Source organism: Sardina pilchardus, chromosome 5 (genome assembly GCF_963854185.1).
Source record: "Sardina pilchardus chromosome 5, fSarPil1.1, whole genome shotgun sequence".
Lineage (NCBI taxonomy): Eukaryota > Metazoa > Chordata > Actinopteri > Clupeiformes > Clupeidae > Sardina > Sardina pilchardus.
The window spans coordinates 34,869,654-34,887,565 of NC_084998.1; the positions used below are offsets into that span (position 1 = coordinate 34,869,654).

Consider the following 17,912-nt stretch of genomic DNA (forward strand, 5'->3'; position numbering starts at 1 on the left):
ATTAAATGCCGTTAAATAATGAAATAGCCTTCTAACAGTTTGAAGCGGAGCTTGCCACCGATTAGTTTCGGTTTATGTCGCGCAAATGCTCACACGCATGCATGCATTCAATGAACACTCACCTTGTTGTATTGTTCTATGTTTAATCACACCAAATTAGCAAGTATTTCCTCCTGATGGCAGAAACATTTGTTTTCGTTGCTACAGCAACCTGTCAGATTTGTTGCCAATGTGACCCAGTCTGAACAGAGCCATATCGGATTTGGACACTGCAGTGTGAACAGTCAGCCCTAAAAATCGGATATGAGAAGGAATCAGATTTGAATCAGATTCGGCTGCAGTCTGAACGCAGCCTAAAAGTCCTGCCAAGTATTTGATCCAACCCTTTAGTATCCTAATTAGCAGCCAGGTAGATCATTAGTAATATCACCTGTGTTGAGTGCACAGGTAGAACAAATATATGTGTTAGTTTCAGTCTCTCCCAAATTGAGCTGTTTAAGGGCTCTGTCACTTTTATGCAATTAAATGTGACCCAATTCCAATGTTGCAGTTCTGATGTGCAGCATGAACATGTAAACTGTAAAAAAGCACATGGATTCTGATGTTTTCAGGCCTCATGTGGAAATAAATCAGATCATCAATCTCTTAGGTGTGCATGCAGGTTGTCTCATCTACAGTAGAGTGGGAATTGCAATATTCAGATCCGTAGCCATACCTCAGTGCTTGGTGATATCTACAGTGGAGCCTTCTAAAAGGTAGTTTAAGTAATCATTCCAAATAACCTTAAAGAGCACATCAAATGGATGAATTGAGTATTGTACTGTGTTCTCTGATGTTAAAATAGTATATTCAATTTGATTTATAAAAAATAAGCTCAATTGCAATTTTACAAGCCCGATTAAAAGCTTATATTTAGGCTGAGTATTGATTGGCCCTTTTGACTAAATGGCGCCCTCTCTGGCAATCACAGTTGAACTTCAATGGCTTTGCGATATTTGACATTACAAGTAGGCTTTGTTCTAATTTGCCTAATTTGTCTAATTTCTAATTTTTTAGTGGCTCTTTCTAAGTTCAAGATTTTCATATGAAGGTGGCACAAACATGCCTGATGTTCATGATAGCTCATTGGTTATGCACAACCTCTCCTAATTCATCAAACCCAAGATAAAAACGATTTCCCTTCTATGTCTCCTTCAAAAGAGACTCGAAAATTGGACACACCAGTGAGTGCTCGGTCGAGTTATCTTTGGTTTCTTTGGTTTGGTTCAGTTGGATTCAAACATTTGCTTCCTCAAATCAGAAAGAAAGTGTTTTAGATTTGTGTCATGCTATTATAACCTGTACAACCCTCATAAGGTTCAGTGAACTCGACTCAAAGAAAAAACAAATGCGCTATAATCATTTTAAAAGATAAATTGTTTTTGTTCATAATTGATATTTATGTTTTAGAACCTTTATGTGATCAAAAAGATTGGTGCTGAGAAAGATTCATGGGCCCACCATTTCATTCAGCGTGGGTTTGAAGGTGAGTCAAAACCTTACGTTTTTGTCTTTCATGTGATATATTTTATATCACTATTGTATGTTGAAATCAGGTCTTTCAAAACAATATTGCTTATCTACTTATTATAATACCCTATGGAGTGCTTGTAGTAACAGGAGTCCATGCGCACCCCCTGTATTTTTTTATGCCACCTGATTTTTTAGTGTCTATTTTCAGAATCTGCCAGGTACCAAGCTGAAATAATGTCCCAAAGGCTTCATTTTTAACCCTTTGTTGCACCCCACCGGAACCCGAAGAATCGAAAAATTATATAGAAGTGGCATAGCATTTGAAGTAAACAACATACAGAGACAAATGAACACATTTTTCCATGTATGTCTAACCCCAGGATTTGCATGAAATGGTTATATTTGACATTTGACACCACATTGACCCTATTTATGGACAAAAATGGCAAAAGGATAGCAAAATATATATGTATCTATATGTAAAAAAATATATATATGATATACAGTACAGACCAAAAGTTTGGACACACCTTCTCATTCAATGAGTTTCCTTTATTTTCATGACTATTGACATTGTAGACTCACATTGAAGGTATCAAAACTATGAATTAACACATGTGGAAATATGTACTTAACAAACAAGTGTAAAACAACTGAAAATATGCCTTAAATTCTAGTTTTTCAAAGTAGCCACCTTTTGCTCTGATTACTGCTTTGCACACACTCTGCATTCTCTTGATGAGCTTCAAGAGGTAGTCACCTGAAATGGTTTTCACTTCACATGTGTGCCCTGTCAGGTTTAATAAGTGGGATTTCTTGCCTTATAAATGGGGTTGGGAATCAGTTGTGTTGTGCAGAAGTCAGGGGTGATACACAGCTGATAGTCCTACAGAATAGACTGTTAGAATTTGTATTATGGCAAGAAAAAAGCAGCTAAGTAAAGAAAAACGAGTGGCCATCATTACTTTAAGAAATGAAGGCCAGTCAGTCCGAAAAATTGGGAAAACTTTGAAAGTGTCCCCAAGTTCAGTCGCAAAAACCATCAAGCGCTACAAAGAAACTGGCCATCCCGGGAAAAGACAACAAGTGCTAAGCATCTCTGGGAACTCCTTCAAGACTGTTGGAAGACCATTTCAGGTGACCTCTTGAAGCTCATCAAGAGAATGCCAAGAGTGTGCAAAGCAGTAATCAAAGCAAAAGGTGGCTACTTTGAATTAACACATGTGGAATTATATAATTAACATAAAAATGTGAAACAACTGAAAACATGTCTTATATTCTAGGTTCTTTATAGTTTTGATGCCTTCGGTATGAATCTGCAATTTTCAGTCATAGTCATAGTCATGAAAATAAAGAAAACTCTTTGAATGAGAAGGTGTGTCCAAACTTTTGGTCTGTACTGTATGTAACTATCTTTTCATTTTTTCAAGCACGTAGGGTGTTTGTTTTTTTCATAACTATATATTTTTGAAAGGTCTGGATGTGTAAAATATGAATATGAATGTTAAAATTGAAAAGTTTGGGTTGGACTACCTGTTTAGCCCTGAGAATAAGGAAATCCTGAAAAAAATATTTTAAGTCATTTTAACAGAGATTATCCTAGTCAATCAAAAAGCTTCTAGATGACTTATTACAGACTCAAACTTCACATAGGTCAAATATCTACCATAATGCACATTGATAGGTGTCTGAAATTAACATAGGTAAGGACATTTGACAACTGGACAGAAATAGCAAAAAATGGCCTAAACTGTGTAGAGGATCAACATTTTTTGGGGGGGGGGGTTTCTCAAGCTCATAGGGCATTTTTTTTCACAACCTGCTATTTCTTTATCATTCAATGTCCAAATGCTTTACTTTTTAACCCTTGGCACCAAACTCGAAAAATATAAATATGATAGAAAGTGGCATAACTTACAGAGACAAATGGACACATTTTTTAATACAATTCTGAGCCCAGAAATGTAATGTAATGGTTATTTTTTACACTGCTCATCTTCGTCATCATCATTGAAGAGATATTCTATATTTATTTCCTCCATCACTTCATCCTCATCACTCTCTCCATCCTCCTCACCAACGGACAAGTTGTTGTTGTTGCTGTCAAGAGCTCTCTGAGCCAGTACTTAGACAAGAGAAGGGGCAAGGATGGGTCCAATAGACCAAATACAGTGGGTGTTGGTTGACATTGGCCGCTTTCACGTGAGATTCTCATGAGACCTCACGCGTGAATCACGTGTATTTTATTTATTTTTCCCAAGTGAACCTGCAATGACCCAAACAACCACCAGGTGGCACTTGTGAGCAGGGTTAGGAATGTCGGCATTTACCACTAGCCGAGCACCTGCGGTGCGGACCTGTGACATTTCGGAATCTAACGAAGCCACACCCTAGGGCAGAGCTCTGTCTCTGACTAGTGGTAGCAATAACACATGCCCTCCAAATTTGGTTCATTGTTGTGAATGTATGTGTGAGCCACGACAGACAACACGTTAGATGGCGCTATTAGGAATGAGCGACCACGTGACGATTTGGGAGGGGGCTGAGCCTATCGTCCATCTTGGAAGGATGTATCATTGGTTGCCAGGGGCAACGCCTTCCGAAGAGGCACGTTTAGATTGTGTACAGTCTATGGTTTAGAGACGCATCAAAGCCGTAGTCTAGATTATAGTCTACAAGGACCGTACAAGGACAAGCTTATACCAAGCGCAAAGCAGCAATATTTGAAGCTCTCCAGCATCCAAAGTTACTACACTATGAGAGAGTTCAAAAGCCACAAGTCGTTAGAAAGTTATGAGACTTTCTGCTGTGGTTGGGTGCAGGATTTGACCATCTACAAGCCTCCAGGTGGTGAAAACAGCGTTGTTCTGGCAAAGGTACGACTCTTCTCATGCATTTTAGTGTAATTGCATTGCATTTAACAGACACGTCTTGACCAAAATGACAAAGAAATCGACTGTTTTGTAAACACTAGCTTATGCTATGTATTTAGTTGTCATTTGATTTTAGCCCAATGACATACTGTAGGTTACTGTGCTGGGGGCTACAAACCAATTCTGGGTTGGCTAGGGTAGTTAAATGGGGGTAGCCTAGTTAAATGTGTGATTGCAAGAAGTAAATGCCCAGGTTAGAATAAGCCATTAACAATGTGAATGCAAGGTGTACATGTCCTGATTAGATTAAGGCCATTAACAGTGTGAATGCAAGGTGTATGAGACACATGGTAGTCTAAAGTGTAGACTGTAACTTGAAATACTAACACTTTCTGTCTTATGCATAGGTCCTGCATTCATGAAGACTCAGTGAGCCTCCTCTTGCTCCATCAGTGATCTTCACACCGTCGGGGCAAGTGTGTTCGGCCCACTGCACCTGTAGGCTTTGTTTTTGCCTTGCACTACCTGCATCTTGCCTGTGCCTGTTGGTGTCCATGACAGGCACAACAAGGCATCTATTTATGTGTAAATGTACATACTGTATTTATTCCTATATTCTTATATCGATACATAGCTTAATGCCCTTATTCCTTTTTATACTGTGTGTGTGCATTGTTACAAGTTTTACTGTGTGTGTGTGTGTGTGTGTGTGTGTGTGTGTGTGTGTGTGTGTGTGTGCATTTTTATAAGTTATATTCAGTTCTCAATAAATATTGTGAAGTCATATCAAGTTGTTTCAAGCATTTATTTCAAACAAATTAAGGCAGATATGGAGTGAGGGTGAGTAGAAGCGTCTGGAACAATGCAACGTTTGGAAGCCCTGTGTAATATTCACTGTGTTATCATCACCACTCAGAAAGTTCTAATTCATCCGGTGCTCATCCCTGCGCTTTGCTTGCCACTGATATCTGGCTTCATCTGTCTCTTTAACATCATTGTGGCCTAACAGCAAGGATGGTTTCGAGTCAGGGTGGTTCTCCAACATCACATATGATGGCTTACCTACAACAGAATTGTAAATAGATTATGAAAAAATATATGCAATCAATGCTTTACACTGGGAAAAACCACCACTTAACACATGCAAAATAAAGGGGTACACAAGACAAAAGAGGTTGGGAACCATTAGCAGAATCTCTACTCTGTAGTTAACATTAATGGTTGGCCATTGAGCATTTTCGAAGAGACAAAAGTTTGCTAGCTAGGCAGAAACTCATGCACATAAGACAAAAGAGGGTGGGAACCACTGGTGTTATGAACAAAGAGAGAGAGAAACGCACTACATTGACCATATTCCACTAACAAGGTAGCATAATGTCATGAGCAGAATCTAAACTACGTTTTAATGGACTCGTTTTTATTTAGTTTAGTTGTTTCGAAGAGACAACAGTTTGCTAGATAGTTAGCTGCAATGCAGGTGCACTGCAGGGTTTGCAACATAGGCTAAGGTAACTTCGTAGCTTTAAGAGACAAAAACATTAAGACGTTAAACATTTTTAAAGAACGTACCTGAGTGAAAATGCAGATAACACACTTTCATCGATTGGGGTATGCAGTCGAAAGGTCCTTTCTTCATGTCGCAGCCAACCAAGCAATCCGTCGTCTCTTTGACAGGTCAGAGATTTGCTCATCCTGATGCTGAATCCATTTAGGAAACCTGAAAAACTAGTCCACTGTTCCTATGTTTTCCAGTGTAATCGTGAGATGTACGGGAGCAGTTCTTCACACAGCAGTGATTTCCAACCATTGTTAAGTTGTGCGGAATTGCAAGAACCTACTGGGTTAACAACACACGACTTTAAAACAATGACGCTTTCCCGCCGGTATCCAGGACCATCCTTCCAACCATGGGAGGAGCTCCGTTGGGCGGAGCTCCGCTCACGGCTGTGACGACACTTTCTTATTCCTAATAGAGTCCCTAAGCCACACCCTAGGCCAGAGCTCGTTCTCTGATTAGCGGCAGCAATAACAAACAAGCCCACCAAATTTGGTTCATTTTCGTGAATGTCTGCGTCAACCACAACAAACAATGCCCTAGGTGGCGTTATAGAGTCCCTAAGCCACACCCTATGCCAGAGCTCAGTCTCTGAGTATCGGTAGCAATAACACAAAAGTCCACCGAATCTGGTTCATTTTCATAAATGTGTCAACCTGCGGTGCGGACCTGTGACATTTCGGAATCTGACAAAGCAACACGTACTTGTTTTTGGACATGTGTGTAAGCTCATGCACATGCCTACCAAATTTGGTTGATTTTCATCAATGTATGTGTCAACCACAACAGACAAAAGGCTAGGTGGCGCTATAGAGTCCCTAAGCCACACCCGAGGCCAGAGCTCTGTCTTTGACTAGCGGTAGCAAAAACACACAAGCCTACCTAATTGTCGTGAATGTATGTGTCAACCATAATGGACAACGTGCTAGGTGGCGCTATAGAGTCCCTAAGCCACACCCTAGGCCAGAGCACTATCCCTGACTAGCGGTAGCAATAACACACATGTCCACCAAATGTGGTTCATTTTCGTGGATGTATCAACCACAACAGACAATGCGCTAAGTGGCGCTATAGAGTCCCTTAGCCACACCCTAGGCCAGAGCTCTGTCTCTGACTAGCGATAGCAATAACACACAAGTCCACCAAATTTGGTTCATTTTCGTGAATGTTTGTGTCAACCACAACAGATAACGTGCTGCTAGGTGGCGCTATAGAGTCCCGAAGCCACACCTTAGGCCAGAGCTCTGTCTCTGACTAGCGATAGCAATAACACACAAGTCCACCAAATTTGGTTCATTTTCGTGAATGTTTCTGTCAACCACAACAGACAATGCGCCAGGTGGCGCTATAGAGTCTTTAAGCCACACCCTAGGCCAGAGCTCTGTGTCTGTCTAGCGATAGCAACAACGCACAATCCTGCCAAATTTTGTACATTTTCGTGAATGTATGTGTCAACCACAACAGACAATGCGCTAGGTGGCGCTATAGAGTCCTTAAGCCACACCCTAGGCCAGAGCTCTGTCTCTGACATGCGATAGCAATAACACACAAGCCCACCAAATTTGGTTCATTTTTCGTGAATGTATGTGTCAACCACAGCAGACAACACGACAGAGCGTTCTTAAGCCTTCTTTAATCATTGTCCAATATTAAGGAAAGTTTAAGATCTATTAACCAAGGTGTTGTCACACACACATGGCAAATAAGTTGCAGGATTGTGGTGCCTTCTCTCAAGTTGGGTTATCATCTGTTGGCCTCCTTACCACCACCAGAGAGGCATGGGGGATGGGCGAGAGAGTGTGTGGAGGGTCGGTATGCAAATGAGGGGGGGGGGGGGGGTGGGTGGGCATGGAGCTAAGATAGAGAGAGAGACAGAAAGAGAGAGAGGGAGGGGTAGAGGCAGAGGGGACAAGGGGGAGGGCGTGTGTGTGCGTAACTCTCTGGAAAGCTTGCGCGTGTGTAATGTGTGTGCGGTTGAATGTGGTTCTGTGTGTGTAACAGGACCAACATGAAGGCGCGGATGAGGAAAGATCGTGACACAGAGCCATCCTCATATGAAAACCTAAATAACTCACTTTCTAGTCCCTTTCCCACATAACTTCTAGAAGTTACCCGGACATATTTACCCGGGTAGAGGCACGACACGGACGTTTCCCACATGAGCTTTATGTCCGAGTGAGATACGGGTAATTGTGTTCACACTAGACCAGAGTAGGAGCTGCGAGGGGTGGGGCAATGTCAGCACTTGCAGGGGGAGGGAGATGACACTAAATAAACGCGTTGTTGTGCTGTGTTACATCAGATCCAAAACATCATGAAACAACAGAAGTAGTTAGCTCGCTAGTCAGCGGGAGCTAGCATAGAGGAAAAAATAGCTAACGCCAGGACCACAGTATAAACAAAGCTCTACTTCAACCCTCTCTGGTATAAACATCCAACACAACAAATTAATAGAAAATAATGACACACCTGGAAAATATATAAACAGCACACAGAGGTCTGAGGCTCCTTCCCAACTCCTACAAAAAGCAACAATGCTAAATAACAGCAACGTCGCTAACTATTAGCTGTTAATTGCTAACCACTGTAATAAACAGCTAGTTGCAAGCTAATCGACAACACTTCAAGCTATTCACGTTTGCAAGGATAATCCTGCCTGTCCCGCAACAAACACAACAACGTGATTAGTTTACATTTTTATTGTACGTACACAACAAAATGTCACTGTTTTCTGTACTCCGGTGTTCTCGTCTGTGTTCATACTCGTACTCGTAGGGCAATGTTTATCGTTACCATGGCAATTTGTACTTTCTGCCTCGCGCTGCAAGCAGGCTGCAAGGGCGCATTTCTATACGTCATCGGTACGCCCCCCATCTCTACCCAGAACTGTGCCGGCTGCGTTCCCACCTAAGCGCACCCGGGTAACATCTAGAAGTAGTACTAGGGGGCTAGTAGGGTGAGTTCCGGGTAAGAAAATACCCGAGTTTTGCGTTCCCACATACAGCCACCCGTTTGATATCCGTTTGACATCCGGATGTCTCGCTCATGTGGGAAAGGGACTTCTGTTAAAGGGATATTCCGCCATTTTAGGAAATACGCTAAATACGCAAACGTACCATAGGCGCAGTGATATCGTACGCAGCATCTGAAAATAGTCCCCATAGACAACAAGCAGTAGTAGTGCCAGTAGTTTGCAAGTTGCCTTGATTATTACGCCAGATGAGAGTGTAGTTCCATGTCAAATCAGCCTAGAAAAACGCCAGGTTTCATTTTCAATTGGTCTTATTGCACTTTCTAACTTGAGAGGAGACACGTTTTAAATGGGAAAATTACCAGAAATCTTAGTCACTTTTAAACATGAAGCTAGCAGGCGAGAAGCTAATGGTCTAATCCGATTCAATGATCTATGCTAGGCTGAAGCTAAAAGTTGTATCGCCAGACTCACAGAATGGCTGGATGAACGGGAACAAGGTAAATATCGATTGTTTTGCTCGAGGGGAGGTGGAAAATGAGCGTATTTCCAAAAATGGCGGAATATCCCTTTAATGTGGTTAAAGTCAAAATTGCAGCATAGGTTATTATGAGTATTGGTATTTGTAAACTCGTCTCATAATATTTTAGGTAAAACTATGTGTCAACCACGATCATTAATGTGCTATTGAGACACACAATCAACATCAAATCAAACAACATAACAAAATGTATGTGACTGTCACTACAAACACACTAACTACTACTCCATTAAATTTCATCCAAATTAGTCACTGTTTTCTGCCTATAACACCAACTTTCTGTTCCTTTTATAAGACACCTAGGTTCAAACCTTCGCCATTTCAATATACTTTTGAAATTCAAAAATCTGGTCGCAATTTCTCTTGGGCAACCCCTCAAGATCATTTTACTGTTGAAATGACATCATTTCGATAAACCATCTAGGAGAAGTATTTCAAAATACATGATGTGCAAAAATCTGAAAATCTCACATAATTCAAATTCTTTTAATATTTACTATATAGTTTAAATGTAAAACTTGTTCAGAATAATACAACACACATGTCCACCAAATCTGGGCCATTTTCATGAATGTATGTGTCAACCACAACACACAACGCACTAGGTGGCGCTATAGAGTCCCCGAGCCACACCCTAGGCCAAAGGTCTGTCTCTCAGTAGAGGTATCAATTCCACAGGTAGTTGCCAAATTTCAAGAGTTTGAGAGCATGCCAAGTTGGTGAAAAAGGGCAAAACATTCCGGTAAGAGGAAAACACTATAATAAGAATAATAAATATAGCCGCAAGCGGCGATGGCGGGCCCGAGCACCTGCGGTGCGGACGTGTGACATTTCGGGATCTAACAAAGCAACATGTGTGGGTTGGTGGCCATGTGCATGAGCAACACACATGCCCACTAAATGTGGTTATTTTTTGTGAATATATGTTTCAATCACAACAGACAACACGCTATGTGGCGCTATAGAGTCCCTAAGCCGCACCCTATGCCAGGGCTCTGTCTCTGACTAACGATAGCAATGACGCACAAGCCCACCAAATTTGGTTCATTTTCATAAATGTATGTGTCAACCTCAACAAACTATACACTAGGTGGCGCTATAGAATCCCTAAGCTACACCCTAGACCAGAGCTCTGTCTCTGTCTAGCGATAGAAATAACACAGAAGCCAACCAAATTTGGTTCATTTTCATCAATGTATGTGTCAACCACAACAGACAATGTGCTAGGTGGCGCTATAGAGTCCCTAAGCCACACCCTCAGCCAGAGCTCTGTCTCTGAATAGCGATGGCAATAACACATGTGCCCACCAAATTTGGTTCATTTTCGTGAATGTTTGTGTCAACCACAACAGACAATGCGCTAGGTGGCACTATAGAGTCCTTAAGCCACACCCTAGGCCAAAGCTCTGTCTCTGACTACCAATAGCAATTACACACAAGTCCACCAAATTTGTTTCATTTTCGTGAATGTATGTGTCAACCACAACAGACAACGCACTAGGTGGCGATATAGAGTCCCTACGCCACACCCTAGGCCAAAGCTCTGTCTCTGACTAGCCATAGCAATAACACACAAGTCCACCAAATTTGGTTCATTTTCGTGAATGTTTTTGTCGTCCACAACAGATAACGTGCTGCTAGGTGGCGCTATAGAGTCCCGAAGCCACACCTTAGGCCAGAGCTCTGTCTCTGACTAGCACAAGCAATTCCACATGTAGCTGCCAAATTACATCCAATTCATAACCTTTTTTCTACCAATAACACCAACTTCCTGTTTCTTAATAAAACGCCATAATTCAAACCTTCGCCATTTCGATATACTTTTGAAATTCAAAAATCTGGTCGCAATTCCTCTTGGGCAACCCCTCAAGATCATTGTACTGCTGAAATGACATGATTTCGATAAACCGTCTAGGAGGAGTGTTTCAAAATACATGATGTGCAAAAATCATAATCATAATCATAACTCAAATTCTTCTAATATTTACTATAGAGTATATATGTAAAAGTTGTTCAGATTAATAGAACACACATGCCCACCAAATCTGGGCCATTTTCGTGAATGCGTCTGTCAACCAGAACAGAGAGCGCGATAGGTGGCGCTATAGAGTCCCTGAGCCACACCCTAGGCCAGAGCTCAGTCTCTGAGTAGTTTTACCAATTCCACACGTATCTGCCAAATGTCAAGAGTTTTAGAGCATGCCAAGTCGGTGAAAAAGGGCCAAAAGGCCGTGGGACAGGTAAGGAGGAAAAAACTATAATAATAATAATAATAATAAATATAGCCGCAAGCGGCGATGGCGGGCCCGAGCACCTGCGGTGCGGAGACCTGTGACATTTCGGAATCTAACAAAGCAACATGTGCGTGTTGGTGGGCATGTGCATGAGCAACACACATGCCCACCAAATTTGGTCAATTTTCCTGAATATATGTGTCAGCCACAACAGACAATATGCTAGGTAGCGCTATAGAGTCCCTAAGCCACACCCTAGGCCAGAGCTCTATCTCTGACTATCGATAGCAATAACGCTAGACAGACATAGACAGAGGGGGTAGAGACAAATGGATCAATAGAATAGAATATACACTTTTTTGATCCCGTGAGGGAAATTTATTTCTCTGCATGTAACCCAATTTAACCAAATTAGTGAACACACACAGCACACAGCGAACACACAGTGAGGTGAATCACACACTGACCCAGAGCAGTGAGCTGCCTACCCAACCAGCGGTGCTGGGGGAGCGGGGAGGGGTTAGGTGCCTTGCTCAAGGGCACTTTAGTGGTGAACTGGTTGGGGATTGAACCGGCAACCTTCCAGTTACAAGCCCCAAGCCCTAACCAGTAGGCCACGGCTGCCCAGAGGGAAGGAGGGAGGGAGGGAGGGAGGGAGGGTGAGGGTGTGTGTGTGTGTGTGTGTGTGTGTGTGTGTGTGTGTGTGTGTGTGTGTGTGTGTGTGTGTGTGTGTGTGTGTGTGTGTGTGTGTGTGTGTGTGTGTGTGTGAGGTGTGTGTGTGTGTGTGTGTGTGTGTGTGCGCGCGTGCGTGCGTGCGTGCGTGAGAGAGAGAGAGAGAATGACGGGGGAGGGGTGAGAGAGTGTCTGTGAGTCTGTGTAGAGAATTAGCAGGGGACGAGAGAGACATGCAGCTGAGAGAGAGAGCACCTACTCCTGCTCAGCTAAATGGATGGAGTATAAGACACATGCAAACACAAATAAACCTAAATACTCACTTACTGTGAACATGGCTAAAGTCAAAATGTCAAAATTGCAGCATAGGTTGATATGATTATAATTATTCGTCAACTCGCTTCAAAATATTTTAGCTAAAACTGTGTCCACCACAATTATTAATGCACTTTTAAAAAACACAAACAACACCAAATTCAAAACTTTGCATATGACTGTCACTACAAACACACTAACTAATACTGCATCAAATTTCATCCAAATTAGTCACTGTTTTCTACCTATAACACCAACTTTCTGTTTCTTTTACAAGACACCTAGATTCAAACCTTTGCCATTTCAATATACTTTTGTATACTTTTTAATATACTATACTCAGAGCAGTGAGCTGCCTGCCCAACCAGCGGCGCTCAGGGAGCAGTCAGGGGTTAGGTGCCTTGCTCAAGGGCACTTCAGCTGTGGACTGGTCAGGGATCGAACCGGCAATCCTCCAGCTACAAGCCCCAAGCCCTAACCAGTAGGCCACGGTTGCCCAAAGGGTGTGTGTGTGTGTGTGTGTGTGTGTGTGTGTGTGTGTGTGTGTGTGTGTGTGTGTGTGTGTGTGTGTGTGTGTGTGTGTGTGTGTGTGTGTGTGTGTGTGTGTGTGTGTGTGTGTGTGTGTGTGTGTGTGTGTGTGTGTGTGTGTGTGTCTGTCTGTCTCTGTCTCTGTGTCTCTAGAAAGCCGCGCGTGTGTCAATGTGTGTGTGTTAGTTAGGGAGGACCCGAGAAGGGGGGTGACAGAGTGCGTGCGTGTGTCTGTTAGTTGCAACAGAGAGAGAGGCAGAGAAGGACAGAGAGGAGGGGCTGTGTGATTGGGCAAATACGAAATTAAAAATAACTCACTTTCTGTTAACATGGTTAAAATCAAAATTGCAGCATAGCTTGATATGATTATAATCATTCATCAACTCGCTTCAAAATATTTTAGCTAAAACTGTATCCACCACAATCATTAATGCGCTTTTAAAAATCAAAAACAACACCAAATTCAAAACTTTGTATATGACTGTCACTACAAACACACTAACTAATACTCCATCAAATTTCATCCAAATTAGTCACTGTTTTCTGCCTATAACACCAACTTTTTGTGTCTTTTATAAGACACCTAGATTCAAACCCTCGCCATTTTAATATACTTTTGAAATTCAAAAATCTGTTCGCAATTTCTCTTGGGCAACCCCTCAAGATCATTTTACTGCTAAAATGACATGATTTCGACAAACCGTCTAGGAGAAGTGTTTCAAAATACATGATGTGCAAAAATCAGAAAATCTCACATAATTCAAATTCTTTTAATATTTACTATATAGTTTCAATGTAAAAGTTGTTCGGATTAATACAACACACATGGCCACCAAATTTGGTTCATTTTCGTGCATGTTTGTGTCAAACACAACAGAAATCGCTCTAGGTGGCGCTATAGAGTCCCTGAGCCACACCCGTGGCCAGAGCTCTGTCTCTGAGTAGCGACGGTAATTCCACATGTAGCTACCAAATTACAAGAGTTTTGGAGCATGCCAAGTTGGTGAAAAAGGGCCGCACGGGCTAAGAGGAAAAGAGAATAATAAGAAATATAGCCGCAAGCGGCGATGGCGGGCCCGAGCACCTGCGGTGCGGAGACCAGTGACATTTCGGAATCTAACAAAGCAACATGTGTGGGTTGGTGTGCCTGTGCATGAGCAACATACATGCCCACTAAATTTGGTTCATTTTTGTGAATATATGTGTCAACCACAAAAGACAACATGCTAGGTGGCACTATAGAGTACCTAAGCGACACCCTAGGCCAGAGCTCTGTCCCTGACTAGCTGTAGCAGTAACACACATGCCCACCAAATGTGACTAATTTTCGTGAATATATGTGTCAACCACAACAGACAACACGCTAGGTGGCGCTATAGAGTCCCTAAGCCACACCCTAGGCCTGAGCTCCTTTTCTGACTAGCGATAGCAATACGAAAGAAGTCCAATAAATTTGGTTCATTTTCATGAATGTACACGTCAACCACAACAGACAACAAACTAGGTGGCGCTTAGTCCTTCAGCCACACCCTAGGCCAGAGCTCTATCTTTCAGTAGCGACACCAATAACACGTAAAACCACCAAATTTGCTTCATTTTCGTGAATGTACACGTCAACCACAACACAATCTGCTAGGTGGCACTATAGAGTCCCTAAGCCACACCCTAGACCAGAGCTCTGTCTCTGACTAGGGGTAGCAAAAACAATTTTGTCTGTGAAATTTCTAAAGTACGCCTTCTGCCACAAAGATAAATTGTAGGGTTTTAAATGTTCAAAAAAAGAGTAAAAGGTCCGCACACTTCCTCTCACTTAATTTACTTTATTAGTTCAAGGGTTTTAAATGTTCCTCATAAAAAGTATTTTTGAAGTCCAAATAAAAGAAAATGTTGCTGTTATTGCTATGATAGACCGTTAAATTTACATGCACAGGTTTTGTACACCATTGTCATGGCCAAATTCAAGCACTTTTTAAGGACTTTCAAGACCAGTTTTCCAGTATTGAAATTGTGTGTGAACAAATTCAAAGCCCTGTTGTTTGAGGTCACTGTAGGATAAAGAACCAGGAAATTTGATACAACCTTAGCCGAATACTGAACCAGCAACTATCATTAGGTTAACTGAATGGGGCATAGAAAATGAGTGTTTGCTGCTCTGTCATATCAAGTTTCCTTGTTCTTTTTCTTACTGACAGCACTCGATGAGATTGATTCACACCATGTTTCAGGGGTGTGATTGGCAAAGGACAAAAAAGAGGAAAATATACCCAGCACCCTCAGGAGAACGTTTTCAAAAATGACCCCTTAAATGATAACATCAGATGACTTTTATGAGAACTGTTTATAAACTGTGATACATATAAACATTGTAACATATATCGAGGGCTGAGAACCAAAGGGGCAGTTGCGTAAGTGACATTTTGGTCAAAATTGAGTTATATATATCACCTGAAAGCTCTTGATGAGCTCTTTTTAGCTGACACAATTATAGAAGTAAAATATTTATAAATATTAAATGATTGACAAAAACAAAAAACAAAGGTCTTTAACTGTGAACATAAGCAGTTAGATTTGTTTTGGCTCTATTGTAAAGTTGGTGAAATGTCACTTACGCCCCTGTGGTTCTCAGCCCTCGATATATATAGATATACATAGACTATATCGTAATAAGTCTACGACTAATTTATAGCAAAGTAGCCTAGGCCTACTCAAGACTAAACCAGATATGGCTGAAATATGTAGGGCAGCTATCATGATCATTTTGCCAACAATGATGTAGAACCATGGATTTTCCTAGTTCATGACATGCTTTGTTTTCACTTAAACCAACATAAAGTTATAATGTTGACTACATGTTTTAATATAGACCTACTTGATAACATATAGCCTACCCCCTTAGTCCTCTAGCTCTAGTCCTGTACAATATAATAGTGAATAGGCCTATTGATATTTTGATGCTGTTTGAAGAGGTTGCTTGATGATATTTAAGTTCCAAAGAAAATCAAATTGCACCACTCCCTCTTCTTCCAAAGTAACATGTCCATCACCTTTCCTCCTAAAAACAAATGTCTGGCCCTACTGTTATAAGCTACATCATTTGTTCAAGTGCACACACTAAATGGAGAGCTAGGATTAAAATTCAAACTGTGCCTTTAAATAGGCGACTTTTTTCATCTATCAGCACAATGCTACAGGCCATTTTCACTAAACAAATCAGCTCAATATTATGTGCAAGACAAGTTTACCAAGCATGCCAATGTGTTAATCTCTTAGCACTGTCGTCATACGTTTTCTCATAGTGAGATGGCTATCCCGAAATATGTTTTGAATGACGTCTTGAATGACATGGGGCGCACGGAGATAAAGCTGGAAAAATGCGAAATGACAAGGTGATAACTAAACAATTCAGTTGACCTAGGGTAGACAGGCTTTGTGGCTAAAACTATGAAAACCAGTAGGCTAGTCTGTCACAGCTAACTTCAGGCACTGTAGCCTAGACTAGTTTACACGCGCAGAAATTAAAAGTCAATATTGCCATCACGAGATTGCTGTCATTATCGGAAAATCCGGACACGTCAAACTGGATGCGAACGCGTGGCAAAGCCAACAACAACTTCATAAATTACGTCTTTTAAATAAATAATTTGAGCCTACCGTTTCATGCCTAACGTTGACAGCAAATTTCTCAGTCCATCATAGGCAAGGTTATTAATGCATAGGCCTATAGCCTAATTAAACTAGGCTTAGTGATGGCAGATCAAATAATTAAAAAAACGTTTTGAAGTCTACCCAGAGCATGTTTGCAAACGCATGCAAAGGGATAAACTATGTTCATATCATCTTCAATCGTTTCAAAAACTAGGATTAGGCAGTCTGCCTATGCTGTTTGCATGTATAATTAAAGGAATCAATCGTTTGAAAAATATGGTTGTTTCTAGCCTCGTATGGTTTCACTTGGATCACACACACATTGCACGACTGCTCATATGAATCGGTGGCACCAAACTAACGTATTTCCAGATAGGGGAAACGTTTAGATTATTTTGAATAGATAGATGGTTCACTCAATTTAAAGGCAATTAATCACCACAACTGAATAACATTAACCTGCCTTGCACTGCAGGGAAATGTTCTTACCTTGATTGAAAGCTAAGCAGACGGCCTGTTCTAGTTCTGTCATCTTCTCTCCTGCTTTCTAGATGTCCATGGAGAAACGTCCTCCTTCAGTTAGGCAGAGTAAGTTCGTTGTGGTTTCAAACTTACGTCCTCCACTAATAAAGGCATTAGCTAGCTTCCACTCACAAACGGTAGGCTACTCCCAAAATGTGACACATTTGAACTTCTCATTACGTTTTACATCTGTCAAAAGTTTGGATTATGTTTCAGGAGTTAAACTGACACCTAGGCTATCAATGCTCTATTTGTAAGCTAAAATAAACTAGTAAACACCATATCGCTAACGTGCATCAATTTGAGTTAGCGAGCTAGCTTAGCTAGCTAGCTTAGGCCAAGATTTAAAACCAGGTCGAATTTACTACGGCTGGCCCTAGGTGCCTGTTGTGTTTTCCGCTAGACCTTTTCAAACAAGACCAACTACAGTAGGCTATTTGACGTTCGTTATCGCACTGGGACTTGTTAATTACCGAACGTGACAAAAACCTGCCTTGCTATAACGTTAGCTCCCAAACGGCAGGCTACTCCCAAACAGTGACAC

The 17,912-nt window shown here is 41.4% G+C and overlaps 1 protein-coding gene across 1 annotated transcript in view; it reads left to right on the forward strand.

The window, feature by feature from the left end:
- gstz1 (glutathione S-transferase zeta 1) overlaps positions 1 to 17,912 on the forward strand; it is a 68,347-nt gene that overhangs the window by 39,573 nt on the left and 10,862 nt on the right. The window contains exon 6 of the mRNA XM_062537371.1: positions 1,450 to 1,525. Within this exon, the coding sequence (XP_062393355.1) occupies positions 1,450 to 1,525 (76 nt within the window). The remainder of the gene's footprint in view (positions 1 to 1,449; positions 1,526 to 17,912) is intronic.